Source organism: Engraulis encrasicolus, chromosome 6, assembly GCF_034702125.1.
Source record: "Engraulis encrasicolus isolate BLACKSEA-1 chromosome 6, IST_EnEncr_1.0, whole genome shotgun sequence".
Classification (NCBI taxonomy): Eukaryota; Metazoa; Chordata; class Actinopteri; order Clupeiformes; family Engraulidae; genus Engraulis; species Engraulis encrasicolus.
This window is the reverse complement of record NC_085862.1, coordinates 46,820,922-46,835,714: the sequence shown is the minus strand read 5'-3', so window position 1 is coordinate 46,835,714 and position 14,793 is coordinate 46,820,922. Positions and strand designations below refer to the sequence as shown.

Sequence of the window (14,793 nt, the reverse complement as noted above, 5' to 3'; positions counted from 1 at the left end):
TGGGGTTTTTTTTATACGTTACTCAGGAATATTACACAGGTGTGGGGTCAGCTTTCCTTCGTTGGTCACAGGGATTATTACAGTCAGGAGGGGGTGTGGAATGTCCACATCACTGTAGACTTGTTAAAAGCAAGCAAAAAATAGTTTGGTATATGTGCAGGGCCGGATTAATGCACAGGCTAGATATGACTGTAGCCTAGGGGCCCCCACCTACCAAGGGCCCCCCTGATTGGCCAAAACTGACAAATTGCAGAATTGTGATAAGCTGCAAAATTGAAAAATGCATCTTTCATGTTGATTACAGTTGGAAAATATGTTATTCTTCATTCCTATCTCATATTTATGACACTGTCTATGTAAATGTGTTGCTTCCAGGGGGCCCCACAGCAACCTGTAGCCTAGGGGCCCCAGGCCATCTTAATCCGGCTCTGGGTATATGTGCATGAAACTCAAGACTAGCGCTTAACATAATTTGTGTGACATTTTCTGCATATAACTTACTTTGCACGGCCAGGCCATACGATCTGGACTATCAGTCATAAGTGCAGCAGTATTTTTTAAAAGGCCAATTTGACACGAAGCTCAAACAAACAGCCTAGTCACTAGTGGCCTGTAGCACAGGAGTACAAAATCTGAAGTGCAGTAGGGATTGGGTGACTTGGCTTAATTCACAGCACCCAATAACGACCAAGTTTATCCTTCAGTCACTGGCATCTTGACAGTGAATAGCATAGTCTGTTCACTATTACGTAAATGTCACATACTCATTCACGGATACTGTATGTCCTCAGTCGCCACTATACCATACAAAGGAAGCACCATTAGTTTCTATTCAAGTCATATTTTGAGGACATAAAGTTCACATTTCTGTGAACTCATCACTCACAGTCTGTATGGGGGGGAAATCTTTTTTTTTTCTGTGTCTGGACTCGGAAACGCTTGTGGCTGGAGGAGCCGAACTTGAAGCAGTCCAAAATAGCTCTGGTGATCCTATCTGTAATCTAACAGGGAAACGGGCTTGGCAAAGGAAGATGCATACTCTTTTCAACTTTTTTACAGCGCAGCAATAGCCTTTAAGCTAAGTCGGGGATGCCACTGTAGGTCGGTAATGATAGTCATCAGGAGGTACAGTACGGCTTGCCAGTTGCAGCTCTTCACTTCACTACTCTAAAGGCTGGCTGGTAAGGCTGCGTTTGTCAGCGGGATGGCAGTAGGTGTGTCTGATGCTTTGGGGGCTAATATGCGAGAGCTGGGGAGGAGACACTCGCTCTTTTAGAGGTGATGTCATTCGCTGACACATCTGCTAGTCTGCCTCGGCAGCTGGATATTGTTCAACTATTTGATGCGAGCAGCCATGGCAAGGCAAAAACAATGAAACCACAACGTAGCTCAGCAATGTACGGCACACAGTAAACAATGTGGTGTTAATTCAGCACTTAGAGAGTACTCTGGGACCAAATACTATCTGGAAGATGTTAACTCTTCAAATTCTTAGTTAAGTGTTGAGTTAACACTGCAGTTTTTACTTAGAGAAGTATATACGTATTAAAAGATACAGAGTTAATTCAACCATTAGAGAATATTCTGAGATCATATACACTCTAGAAGATGTCAAATCAACACTCTAAGGGTTGAATAAGACTATAAAATGTACTGTGTATGGCAATGAAAGCCCATAAGAAGTGAAAGAGAATTATACCCTGAAATCACACAATGCATACACCACCTGCATGTAAGTGCAACACTGGGTCCAGGAAAACCACTCATTCATTTGCTTTGAGTTGAATGATGTCGGTGTCAGGTATGCAATAGTGTGTGCTTCTGTGAGCCATTTTCCTGGCTACAAACTGAACTGACGTCAATGTCCAAATCTGAGTTCAAAATGTCGTTGACGCTTGAATTGCTCCTCTGCTTTCTGCCCTATTTTAATTCCAAATGAATTGTAAGCTTAAGCATGGGGTGGGTAGGGTCAGCATATGCTTTTCATAACTTTTAGAACCATTCTTCTAGGGCCTAACTAATTGAAAAAGAATCATCACCAGTAAAATACTTGTTGTAAGCTTATTAAGCCATACTGATTGCTTGTACCGCAGTGCACCACTAGGGGCACTACTACGATGGGTCATTTTGAATCTGCCTGTTAGCCGTATCTTCATGTTAAGCAGAACCATAAACATCCGTTAATCAAATGTAACTAATAGCTGTTCCTCAAAAACGGATCACAAGCTTAGCAACATATTATGTATTGAGAGATTTAGCTGCATTACAATTTGGCAAGCGTACAAGGTTAACAATAAATAGTGAATGGCCGGGGCAATTACTTATGCCTGACAAGGCTTGTATACACTGTTTCATTCCTTTGAGAAAGAGCAGAAATACAGCACTATGATTTATTATCCTGCTACACTGATTATTATAGCGCGTATTTGTATGCATGATGAGTGTGTCAGGGAGTGAGTGAGTAAGTGAATGAGGCTGTGTGTGTGTGTGTGTGAGAGAGAGAGAGAGAGAGAGAGAGAGAGAGAGAGAGAGAGAGAGAGAGAGAGAGAGAGAGAGAGAGAGAGAGAGAGAGAGAGAGAGAGAGAGAGAGAGAGAGAGAGAGAGAGAGAGAGAGAGAGAATGCAGAGAACGTCGGTGTGTGTATGTGTTAGTGGTGTGTGTGTGTGTGTGAGCGAGTGAACACACAGCATGGGTATCAGGCTGTGTGTGTGTGTGTGCGTGTGTGTGCGCGTGTACGTGTGTGTGTGTGTGTGTGTGTGTGTGTACATGCATGCACAGAATAAGTGTGTGCGTGTGTGTGTGTGCACAGCACAGAGAGCTAGAGGGGGCCAGTTCAGATAGGCTAGAGAGGGAGAAATAGAGACAGTAAAAGCGTCGAAGACCAACCCTGACATGTACATCTGTTTCACACATACTGCCCATTAGAAGTGACTGAGCGAACACTCCTTGGTGTTTTTGCTGAGGCTTTTAAAGATAGAGCACTTGATACTTCGGCAAGTATGCGATGCATTTGGGTATGGGTGGGGTGGGGGTGGCTTGAGTTGAGATGTGAGGCCCAGTCGGGACTTAAAGAGGACCCGGCTAAACCCCACCACCACCCACCCACTCACCCCTAACGTCAGTCTCCTCTCTCTTTTGCTGAGTAAAGTGCGTTTAGTGTCAACATTGTGTCCGGTGGAGATCTGTGCATGGACAGGTACGCCCTGCTGATTTATAACTCCCCCAGCGGCTATTATCTGTGGAGGGGATCACGGAGAAAAGGGCTCGGTCCCTCGGCCCACTCCCAGCTTTCTCCACCTTAATAATGATGAGCCTACAATATGACAGCGCAACAAAGGCCACTTCTTTTTGGGTCTTGAACGAGCAAAAAAAGATGGAAATATGCCAAACAAACCCGAACTCACAGTCATGCCTACTACATGCTTGGTGATATACAGTAAATACCTGTAGTTGAATGTGGAAAATTGAGTGGGGCAAAACTTTTTTGTGTGTACACTACACACACACCTGGAGAAGATGCTTTGCTTCATTGCAGCTCACACAATATATAAATAATTACACAAGTCACTTACATACTGTATAATGCAGAAAGAAGAGAGCAACCCTAAATCTCAAGATCCACATATGCAGTAGGCTAGAGTGTAATACGCGTATAATTATTAAGTCAGTAGGCCTATGACGCTCAAGTCAGATTTTCAGATGTTCACTTTCAGATTCTGTGAAAAACCAGCCACACGAAAAAGTAAACCCCGATTCGGACACCTGCGTCCTGGCCCGATATGAAAGCAGCAACTAGGAACAGGATGTTTACAGTCAGGTTATGTGTAAGTGCAACCTGTTTGGGTTCGAGAACTGAAGCTTAAATTGACTCCGTTTAATTCCACATGTAGGCCTATGCAATCTCCTATCTATCTCGTCATAACTTAAATTGAGTGGGTTTTAGGAAAGAGATGGCTTTTCTTTCTCCCACTCTGCATGCATGGTAGGCTGAAGCTGGTAGGTCTATAAGGGACACCAACAGGCTCTTGATGCTATGAGCTATGGGGGTCTGTGTGCTGTTGTAACTTTGTCACTAGCTGAGTGCTGTTTCAGCCAGGGCCTGCGCTAAAGCGCATAGCTACTTTATAAATGATGATGACCATACTGACAAATATATTTCATATATTTTCTAGCACATTCTCCCACCCATGTTCAAAATAGTCCACAGAAATAAGTCCTTTTAATATAAAAAATAACAGTAGTATAATTAGCAATAGGCCTATAACAAATACACCTCCTATAACTGCGATGCCATACGATAGGCTATGGCAACCTAAACCATAGCCTACCTTCAATAAAACTAACAAGTTGCAAATTAAAGCATCCTGATACAATAGCCTCAAAATCACTTTGTTTTCACAAAGTCCTTGCAACATCTCACATAGGTAATTGTAACTTAATCCGCTGTGACTTGTCACTGAAAAGTAAACGAAAGACTACTATGGTAGCCTAATGTAACGGGCAATAAATTATGCAAACTTTATCGGTTTTCAGAGATGACGACGTAATAGCTTTTTACACAAAAGACCTCCATCGGTGACAGGGAGAGCCACTGATCCCCCGCTCATCTCATTTACCCAGCCATTGTCCTTTCAGAGGCGCAAATCAATCTTTGTTCAGTTTATTTTCAAAGAACCACCATGGGGTCAAACGCAGATAACTTTGGAGAGATAGATAAGCACGCGTTTGCCCTTCCACATAAAGAAACAATGGAATCGACGTTAAAACGCATAAAAACAAAAAACCTTGGTGAAACAGAACATTGCGCTTTGGTTCCCCATAAATATCCAAACTGAAAGAATTCCTGAATCACGTGAAAATAAATGTAAATCCAGGTAAACCAGAACAATTGTGATGACAGAACGCCAAGCGCCACGAATTTGTTATTCTTTCGTTGGACGAAGTATTTTCATTTATGACACGTGTTAAGAAGAGTGCTCAGCAGACATGCTTATGATTAAAATGATAGATTCCTACCCGTTGTGGAAGGCATCCTCAAGACGACTTGCAGGAAGGCAATGGCCCATAAAAAGTTGAGATGACATCTCCTCGAATGCGGTTTCGCCGTTGTCCACATTTCATACATTCCTCTGTGTTTTCTTCAGACAACTTTTCGGATCTTCACATCCACCGTACTTCTTCAACTCACGAGAGCTTCAATGGACAATCACAGCAAAGCTCTATCAAAGTTCATGTACGCGAACTCCTCGCGCGCTCTAACGTGCTTAAACGTTTTGATGGCAAAGTCCTCTGTCGTAAGGCTTTGCGTCTCTCTCTCTCTCTCTCTCCTCACTTTCTTCCAGTTCAGATTAGACTACCCCTTTCCCCTCCTCGTTGCCTGCTCTCCAACTTCTGGACACACTAAACGGGTTCTGTTCTAACACACACCCATTCACACGCTTCAACATCCTCGCGCTGAAGCAGGACCAAATCTATTTGACTTCAACGCACAAATGTCGCCACCTGGCGCTGGAAGTCACCCCTGTGTGGAACGCACACCTCAAGTCAGGCGCTTTGTAAAAAAGCAAATGATGACTGGTGGTTTATCATTGCACTACAAATGTCATGGTAGGCTAACGGTCAACATGGTCACTTTACTATTACAGATACCTTAACAAAACATGCTACTTAGTAGGCCTCAGTGTGATATTAAAGAGATTTCTCTCTTGGAATGACTACAACAACTCTGGAACAGAATTCCAATTTTGTCCTTGAAAATTCCAATATGGTAGTTTTTTGGGGGTCTTTTCAACTTTATTTGATAGGACAGTGTGAGAGGTAGACAGAAAGCGAATTGGGAGAGAGACGGGGAAGGACCAGCAAAGGTGCTGGGAATCGAACCCTGGTCAGCCGCATGGCAGGTGAGTGCCCTACCGGTTGGCCACGGCAGGGCCAGGCCCATAATATGTTATTTGAACAACTTGAGGACATTTAGAGTTAGATAGAATTGCTCACCTCGTGGTAGTATACTAAAACATCAAGGGAGGATCATCCTGACATTTGTAGCCTATAGGCCTATTAGATGCCTATACATTTCCTATTAATGACTTGCATATACTTCAGAGGCCTGCTGCGGTCTTTTAGGCTACGGACCAAGGGATAGGACAGAGAATGGTAGCAATTTACAAGATCTGGGTCCCGTATCCTGACCTGTTCCTGTTCATTTGTGTCAGTCGGGAAGGCATGGGGAAGGGAGGCCGGGGCTGGGGCCTTTTGAAGTGACGGGCTGCAATGACTCACCAGAGTCCAGGTTCATCTCTCATTTCCTGTCCGCTTGTCGGCACGGTGACACATGCTAATGCTAGGTCCCCCCGATCAAAGCTAAAAGGCCAGGGTCTCTGGGACGGTTCCCAACAGGCGATGCTGATGATTTGAATTGGGTGACCTCTCTCTCTCTCTCTCTCTCTCTCTGACTGTGGTGTGTGTGTGTGTGTGTGTGTGTGTGTGTGTGTGTGTGTGTGTGTGTGTGTGTGTGTGTGCGTGTGCGTGCGCGTGCGTGCATGCGTGCGCACACTGGAAAATCTGTCTGTCATTCAAGTCTGATACTCCCTCTCCTCCCTCCAAACTAAAACGACCTCAAATGCTTCCCCCTGCTAATCATGGTGGAATGAATGCATCCTTGATGTTGTGCTGTGCAGTTGAAGATGTGTCGTATTGTATTTCCACAAAGCAAGTGCTTTTCTCACATTGAAAGGAAAGGGTGATGAGAGGGATGATTTCACCATCTCTCTTACACTTTAGATGGCAAACGTGGAGCACCAACACGCCTCCCTCAGACCTAAACACCACCAAATCCCTGAAATCCCATAATGACAAGAGGGTAAGATAAACCAGTGATCATAGATCATTACCCAGTTTGATTACCAGATGGGACAGCGAAGAGTAGGACCTAATAAGAAGACCGAAACCCAAGGTCTGATGAACTAAGATGATAGTTTTGTTTTCGAAAAGCCTCTTTGCTTGCTCGCCTCAGAGAAAGCTAGCATACTCTGCGGCCTATTCAAAAGGAACGGCCCAATGGAGCTCTCTGCGACGTGATTACATCTAATATCAAACATTTGGAAGCTATTACCACAGGGGGAGCGGCCGGGGGAGCGTGTGTGGGGGGGAGGGGGACGGATATTTGTGACGTATGGGGGCTATTTTTCTTTCTGATGTCTATCTGCTTTTATTTTCCTTAAAAGCGAAATTAGATTATTGAAATTGCAACCATGCAGGGCGAAACTCGTCTAATTGTAATGAGTGGGGGATTGAGGTCTCGCATGACAGACGCTTTGAAGATACCGTCCTTCCCCCTGCGCTCCCTCCCTAACCACTTCATCTCCCATTCCCCCCTACAATGTCTAACACACAAGGTGTGGGCTAAAGAAAAAACACTCTCTTTTGAGGACCTGGCTGGAAATAGGAGGTTACTCATGGCCAGTGTGATGTATGGGGCAGGGGTGGGGGGCGGCGGTGTCCAGGGGCAACATCTGCACAAGCGCCTTGTTTAATAAAGCTGACTTTGACTTTTGACTTTGACTTAAACTCTTAAGGCAAGGCCCCTGTTGTGAATTTGCTACTACGACATTACACAGTCTTTAGCAGAGATGGGACCAAGTCACTAATTTGCAAGTCACTAGTAAGTCTCAAGTCCTAACAATCAAGTCAGAGTCAAGTCACAAGTTAAGACACATTTGACCAAGTCAAGGCAAAGTCCAAGTCGTACCCAAGTCAAGTCAAGGTCAAGTCCAAGTCCAAGTCTTATTTTCCCCAAGTCATTAACAAGTCACCTTGTATTCTATGTGCAATATTGACAATTACCTTTGGTCATAAATTCATTACCTCTCCACACTGCTTTGCATGTCCCCCTTCGCCAGTCATGTCCCGAAAATGGTATACCATGGTATACTTTGATTTCAGTTTTTTGAGCATGGTCCGGCATTGGTTTTTGGTTTTTCTAGGTTTAACTATAAATTGAACCATGGTTTTACTCTGAAAACTAACCATGGTTTTACCACGGTTTATAATTATTCATTAAATTACTTTTATCTTTTATCCAACGCACATATTGGTGACAGTCCTTTGAACAATGTGGGGTTAGGTGCCTTGCTCAAGGGCACTTCAGTCATGGATGGAGATGTACTGTAGGGAGAGGTGGGTTTAAGGATGGGATTCAAACTGGCAACTCTGTGATCTTCAGCCCAACTCCCTAACCATTACAGCACGGCTGCAGACAAGGTTTCATGTTTGTTTGGGTGACCATGCAACCCACAATGGATCATATTTTTTTTTGCATGGTTGACTATGGTTGAAGGTAAATCATTTATCATTCAATCATTTTTCTTTCTTTCATGCATTTTTTTCACACACAAAATGCAAAAAAATAATATATTCATTGACTTGGAGCACAATTGCAAGTCATTGCAAGCTAAAACTGTCAAGTCGAGTCAAGTCTCAAGTCAATAGCGTACAAGTCGAGTCAAGTCACAAGTCACTCCTAATATTGGCAAGTCAAGTCTCAAGTCGAGTCATTTGTGATTCAAGTCACAAGTCAGTCCGAGTCACAAGTCACAAGTCCACATCTCTGGTGTTTAGTAATACCTTATGACTTGATCAATGTCATTCTGGTAAAAGCAAATTCACAACAGGGGCCTTGCCTTATGGATCCATGATTGTTTCCTTTTTTTCTATAGGCATGGGTCTATTTGACCCAAACACCTTATGTGTTACAAAAACACGAACACCTTACAAGGGTTAAATGCTGCTATTAAGTAGAGCTGCAAACCCTCCTCCTGTTCAGAACAAAGAACATTCTCTGTGTGTCTGTAGGCAATCTGCAACAGTTCCAGCAGAAGTAAAAGAAAAACAAAAAAAACCCAGAAGAATTGCTGGGGCAGTGTCTTGTCAGCACGTCTTATAATAACACAAAATACCACATACATGTAATACAATAAGTAATTCAAAAATGAAGAAGACATCTGAGATCACTCTCCTCTTGTTAGTTTGGCTCAGGCCAAATGAACAGGGCAGGCCTGGCGTCTTGTTGTGTGCCTCCTTTCCAATGATCCTTGATTGGACAAAAGATGACCTCATCGCTGATGACCCGAAGTGTTTCATTGTGTCCCAGTCCAATCTGCAGTGAAGTGACTGAAGAAGTGTGGGGAAGTGACTTCAACTCCATTACTTCAATCCTCAGGATGCGACCCCACCCCTATAATATGAGTGACGGGTCAGTGGTGCCATTCTCTTGACGTAGCCTACTTGTGCCTCTCTCTCTCTCTAGGTCGTCCTCAGACGAGCCTCCCATCGTTGATTCCAGTCATCCCGATTCTCCATATATCTTTTCAATTAGCTGGTACTCTGGGTTCCTGCGTCCTTCTTGAGTATGTCCACATATGTTAGCGTGGGACATCCTCTTAACCAGCACCCACACGACGGTTCCCACTTGTCCTACTTCTTTGCCACATTGATTGTCTGGTGAAGGCATGGAAAAGACTATAGACCCAGTGGATCAGATGTGGCAAGGAGACAGAAAGGCGAAAAAAGAGGAAGGGTGGGGTGGTGTGCAGAGTCTGTGGGTGGTCCTCGAGCCCTGTTAGACAATCTGTCAGCCTTTAATAACAGTTGTGTTAGAGCTGAGCGACCAGCCATGCTTGATCACGAGAAAGTGCCATGAAATCAGCCGAAAGGCCCCTTTGCTCGCTGGAGGAAAATGCCAGATCTGCTCCACTGATTGAGTGCTTGAGTGCTTACCTCTGTGTGTATCTGCATAGCATGCACATGTGAGTTCACACATGGTTTTGTAGAAGATTTGGGATGATTACTTACTTCAATGGGTATAATGCAGGGAAACGGTTTTGTCTGCTCATTTGTATGTATGTGCGCCTGAGCGTAAGTGTGTGTATGGGTAGTTAGTTACATGCATATATGTGTGCGCGAGTGTTTGTGCATGCATTCTTGAATGTGCGTGTGTATTTATGTATGTGCATACGCGTGCATGTGTGTGTGTGAATGTGTGTGTGTGTGTGTGTGTGTGTGTGTGTGTGTGTGTGTGTGTGTGTGTGTGTGTGTGTGTGTGTGTGTGTGTGTGTGTGTGTGTGTGTGTGTGTGTGTGTGTGTGTGTGTGTGTGTGTGTGTGTGCAGCATGAAGTGGGTAGGGAGAGGTAGAGGTCGATAGGAATCTAGCAGGATCGTGTTACTGTGTTTGCTTTGTGCGGTTCAAGTAGTTAGGCATGATAATTTAAGATCCAATCCCATTAGTGGCGTGACCATATAACCTGCTGCCCACAGTTAGACCTTACCTCCCCATCAGGGAAGTTGACAGGCAGGAAAAAGGGGTCAGTTGTACCAGGCCTGGGGAGAAATGGGCGTCGAATTGGGTTCCCCCATTACATTGTATGTATTGAGTCGGGGGCACTTTTCAGATGACTTTGTCCCAGGCCCAGCCAAAGCTGTCTGCGGCTCTGCTTCTCGTCATAAGCCCCAGCTCTTGTGTTTTTAAAACAAATACACGGCTCGCAACATACCGTTGACCTCTGCTGGTCACTCTGCTCTGGAGCAGGAAGACTGCGTTTGGTGAGGGTCCCACAGTTTCAGCTTTCAGGAATATGTAAGTGAACGATATGAATAGAGAATATTGCCACTGTGTATGTTACCAACATGGCACCGACTGTGCATAGATCTAGATCCTGGACAAAAAGCTTGTATGGCATGCCCAGTGCAGCATATAGACTCCAGACTGGTGGCGGCAAATTTATTTTCTTTGGGGTGGCCTTCTGAGGTTGGGAAAAGGGAGAGATTGGGAGAGCAGTTAGCTGGTTGGTTGTTCATTCCTGCCTCGTGTGCCACATGCGTTCTCCATTCTCGTCGGGCCTAATGGCTATTTATTTGTGCTGTCCCCGAGGCCCTGTCTGAATACAAACAGAGGAAATGTGTTATTTCACACTGACCTAGCATGACACGGTTGTGCTGAATAGGACTTTAAAAAAAAGGCAAGGCAGACAAAGGGAGACGTAGAAAGATAGAGATAAGAGTCAAGATGTGGAGACAGAGACGGAAGAAGAGACAGACACAAGAAAGGACAGACATCGAAAAGGATGTGGGACAAGAGGTTCAGCAGATATTGTTCTTTCCACTTTTCCAAAGTCTCCACTTTGAATGGAACTGTCTTTTTATTTGGTCGGTGGAGATGTCTAGACTGAATCTGCTCTCTCTTTTGTGTTCTAAATTACCAGTTCCGCACAAGATGTAAGGGTTTGGGGAATATCAAGGAGGTTTCTGTCTTGCATGCCATCGAGCAATGCCGGTCTATTTGCTTATCTTGCAGCTGTAAGCCACATATGTGGGTAGTGCATTACAAGAGAGAGACAGAGCAGACATTTGCCTGCTGTTGCTTTGAGGCGGCATATGCAACCCCCGCAAGGAGCTCAGAAGAAGAAGAATTAGAAGAAGAAGAAGAAAGAAGAAAGAAGAAGAAGAAGAAGAAGAAGAAGAAGAAGAAGAAGAAGAAGAAGAAGAAGAATGAAGAAGAAGAAGAAGAAGAAATAGAAAAGGAAGAAGAAGAAGAAGAAGAATGAAGAAGAAGAAGAGGATGAAGAAGAAGAGAAGCAAATAGCCGTCCACATCTTCTTCAACATGTTTTCTTCATTACTATTGTGAAATCACTGAGGCCCCTGGCAGTGTCCAAGTCATCAACGTGATGAATGAAATCTCTAAAACTACGGAAAAGATTAGAGAATTAAAGGCAGTACATCAACCTTGCACAACCCGGATGCTGTTACAGTATTTGCACACTAAGAAGGAGAACACCACTCCACAAAGTAGTTGTGATTCATTCAACAGTTGTCTGTCTATAAAAATCCTAACAAGCTACGGATGACAAAAGGGTTAACAGGCTGCAACTTTCACATTAAATATTGCATTTGACAACAAAATAACAACCGTTTAGCTAATAGAATAGTGCAGCATGACATTGTGCAAGTGTTCCTTACACTAAGCAGGACCTTGTAATGACGTATGAAGGCAGCTTTAAATGGCATCAGATATCAAGGCTTGTATCAGTTGTACGCAGTCTAAACTCTTACCAAAGTATTTCCACAGACTGACAGAGATGAAAACAAAGGCCAAGTAATTTCCCAGACTTTTATTTTGTCTGGCTAATTTTGCGTTATTGCTTTGAAATGCGAAAGCATTTTATGTCCCATTTTATGAAATGGTGCTGCCTGATTTTTATTGCATGTTCAAAAAGCTATTTATTATCCTCAGGTCTCGTTATGAGACTTTTGAAGGTGATTAATTTGTCAGCTGATGGACATGGCATTTTCTCAGGGGGTCCCGAATCGCAGGGCTGCTGTAAAAATACAGCCAAGCTGCCAAACATTGGACGGAGGGAGGGAGGAGGGGAGCAGTCTTATAATAGTCCCAAGACTAAATGCATGTGAGTGTTATTACGAGTACCTGACGTAATGACGGCCAATCAAAATAAAACCTGCAAGCCATTACCGGCTGAACAGGGGAAGACATTATGTGTCACACCATCAGAGGAGAGAGGGCTCTGGCCATGCGTTTGCCGGAGCTGAAGCCAAAGAGAATGAATGTGTCCCTCCCTATTATTCATCCTCTGCCTGACACAATAAGCAACCCATTTAACATGTGACCCATCCGAGTTGCCAAAGCCTGTCTCTTTCGATGAGTGGGGTTGACTGACAGCATCCGCAGTCACAGAGGGAAAAATGGGGGATTTGTTACGATGCGGCTATCAGTGCCTCAGTTTGATGAGAAATTCTGGTCAAAGTTATTTGTGATCCTGAGTTTTTTTTAAGATAGAGCAGACAAGCTAGTCCAGGGTTACCTGATTTCCAATACCTCCACTATTAAAGCAAATTGCAGGCAATTCAGGTGAAATGGATCTCATAAATGTGGGCAATGATGTCAGCCTGACTGTAAAAATGTTCAGAGGACAAAGAGAGGAAATTCTTTGTTTCTGCTTTTTTAATATATGGATTTTTTTTTCATCATAGTTTTACAGGATTGAAATATTCACTTCCCTTTACTATAGGAATAGATGTTTAAAACTAACAGCACGGTCAAGTTCAGAACGTCAGCTTCAAGACCACCTCATAAAACCCTCTCTGTTGGATGCCTCTCAACTGAATGCATTTTTATTTTTCCCCATTTAGGATTAAGAACTTGGTATCTAAAATGAATTTCCAAAACATTCCATGTCTAATACAGTATATCTAATCCTGGCTGGCCTTTTTAAGGCTTCTCATTTTATCTTTTGAAGTTGCAACACTCAATTCTTCTGGATCACATTATTGGCTTGGCTTATAGGCAGGCAATAGAGCATCCAATGAGTCTCGATTTTTATTTCAGCTCTTTGCAAGGCTTGATCTCACTAATAGCACCACACCCAGAGCCGCCTGCCTCACTTCGTTCTCATTTCAAGCCCCTGCTGCTTGCTTGCAACACAGCTACACCACAGAGGTCCCAGAGCCAAGGGAGCCTGGAGGATTTGTGGTCCAACCAAGGCCTGCGGGTTAACTCCTTGAAGGCTGTGTACAGTATTCTTGTTAAGTATTTGTGGCCCAGATCAGAGAGAAAGATGGTGGGAATATGCCCTGGCTTGAGGATGCAGGTCTTCCGACCCCTGGCCCGCCCATTGCAGGTCTGCTCCACTCCTGCCAGCATAACCACATCCGTACCCTGATCCTCCAACCTCCCCCAACCCCAAAACATGCCGGGCCAGCTCCCGCATTCCTGCTGTGATTGATATCAGTCCAGTTCAGTGCTTTGAGATTGAGCTGATGCCTTTTCCACACGCTCGAAATTAATGATGAAAGAAAACACATCCCTCCTTACCCCTTCCGCTCCTCTTTTCTCTTCTCTTCTCCTCTCCTCCTCATATAGCCTGTGCATGTCTGCTATAGTTGAAACATGCAGCCTGGCTGCAGTGCAGGTTGATAAAGTGGTCCGCCTTCATGTTCTCTTTGTGTTCTTGTACATGAAAATCTATCATTTGGATCTTTGTACCTGAATTATGTCTGCGGAACTGAAACTGCAGCCAGTATCCTGCCTCAAATTACACGTATTACAGTTTTCCCATATTGCTTATAGTATGTTTTGCAGACGTTGGCTCACTGTTTCAAAACTCTATACACTAGGCAGGCCAAATAAAAGACAACACGCATAGTGATAAACATCACATATCTGTGCCAAAACAAAACATTGGCATCCAAATCTCTTACAATCCATTTTCAAAACAGGACTTTGTAACACAATGATAGCCTTGTGTACGATTTGAATTGCCTTCAAAGCACCAAGCGACTCTACACTAATGTGTTTATAAAACACTGTCATGTATACGTTGTGCTCAAGTTAAATTAATTTTACACTGTGGAGGAGATGGAATTGCAGTAATCAACACAATATGTTTCTGAACAGTAACCCAATATAAACCCAAAGCAAAATAAAAGCAAAGAAAATGTACATCTCACTTACACAGTACAATGGTGCAGTACATGAACCAGAAATAAAAATGTGAATGGTCACAAGGTTCATATATATACCATCTTGTGTCACATAGCCTCAACGACATCTGAAGAAATGTTCTTCAAAGCTAAATAGGAAATATCAAAATATCGTCATGGGCTTACACCACAGTCTATGCCTACAACATACTGTACAATAGGCCTATATGGACAACATTTAATTCTCTGTACTTTCAGTACCAGTCCAATGCTTGCGTAGCCCAGTACAAACAAGTGTGGTCAC

At 43.7% G+C, this 14,793-nt stretch overlaps 3 protein-coding genes across 3 annotated transcripts in view; all 3 read right to left on the bottom strand.

The window, feature by feature from the left end:
* Positions 1 to 5,361, bottom strand: part of ror1 (receptor tyrosine kinase-like orphan receptor 1) — a 222,386-nt gene extending 217,025 nt beyond the window's left edge. Inside the window, exon 1 of the mRNA XM_063201804.1 lies at positions 5,017 to 5,361. Within this exon, the coding sequence (XP_063057874.1) occupies positions 5,017 to 5,125 (109 nt within the window). The 5' untranslated portion in view covers positions 5,126 to 5,361. The remainder of the gene's footprint in view (positions 1 to 5,016) is intronic.
* The window catches only part of alg6 (ALG6 alpha-1,3-glucosyltransferase), a 406,699-nt gene that overhangs the window by 322,883 nt on the left and 69,023 nt on the right, over positions 1 to 14,793 (bottom strand). The window lies entirely within an intron of this gene.
* The window catches only part of efcab7 (EF-hand calcium binding domain 7), a 37,726-nt gene continuing 33,693 nt past the window's right edge, over positions 10,761 to 14,793 (bottom strand). The window contains exon 14 of the mRNA XM_063201802.1: positions 10,761 to 10,931. The gene's annotated coding sequence lies outside the window, so the exon portion shown is untranslated. The remainder of the gene's footprint in view (positions 10,932 to 14,793) is intronic.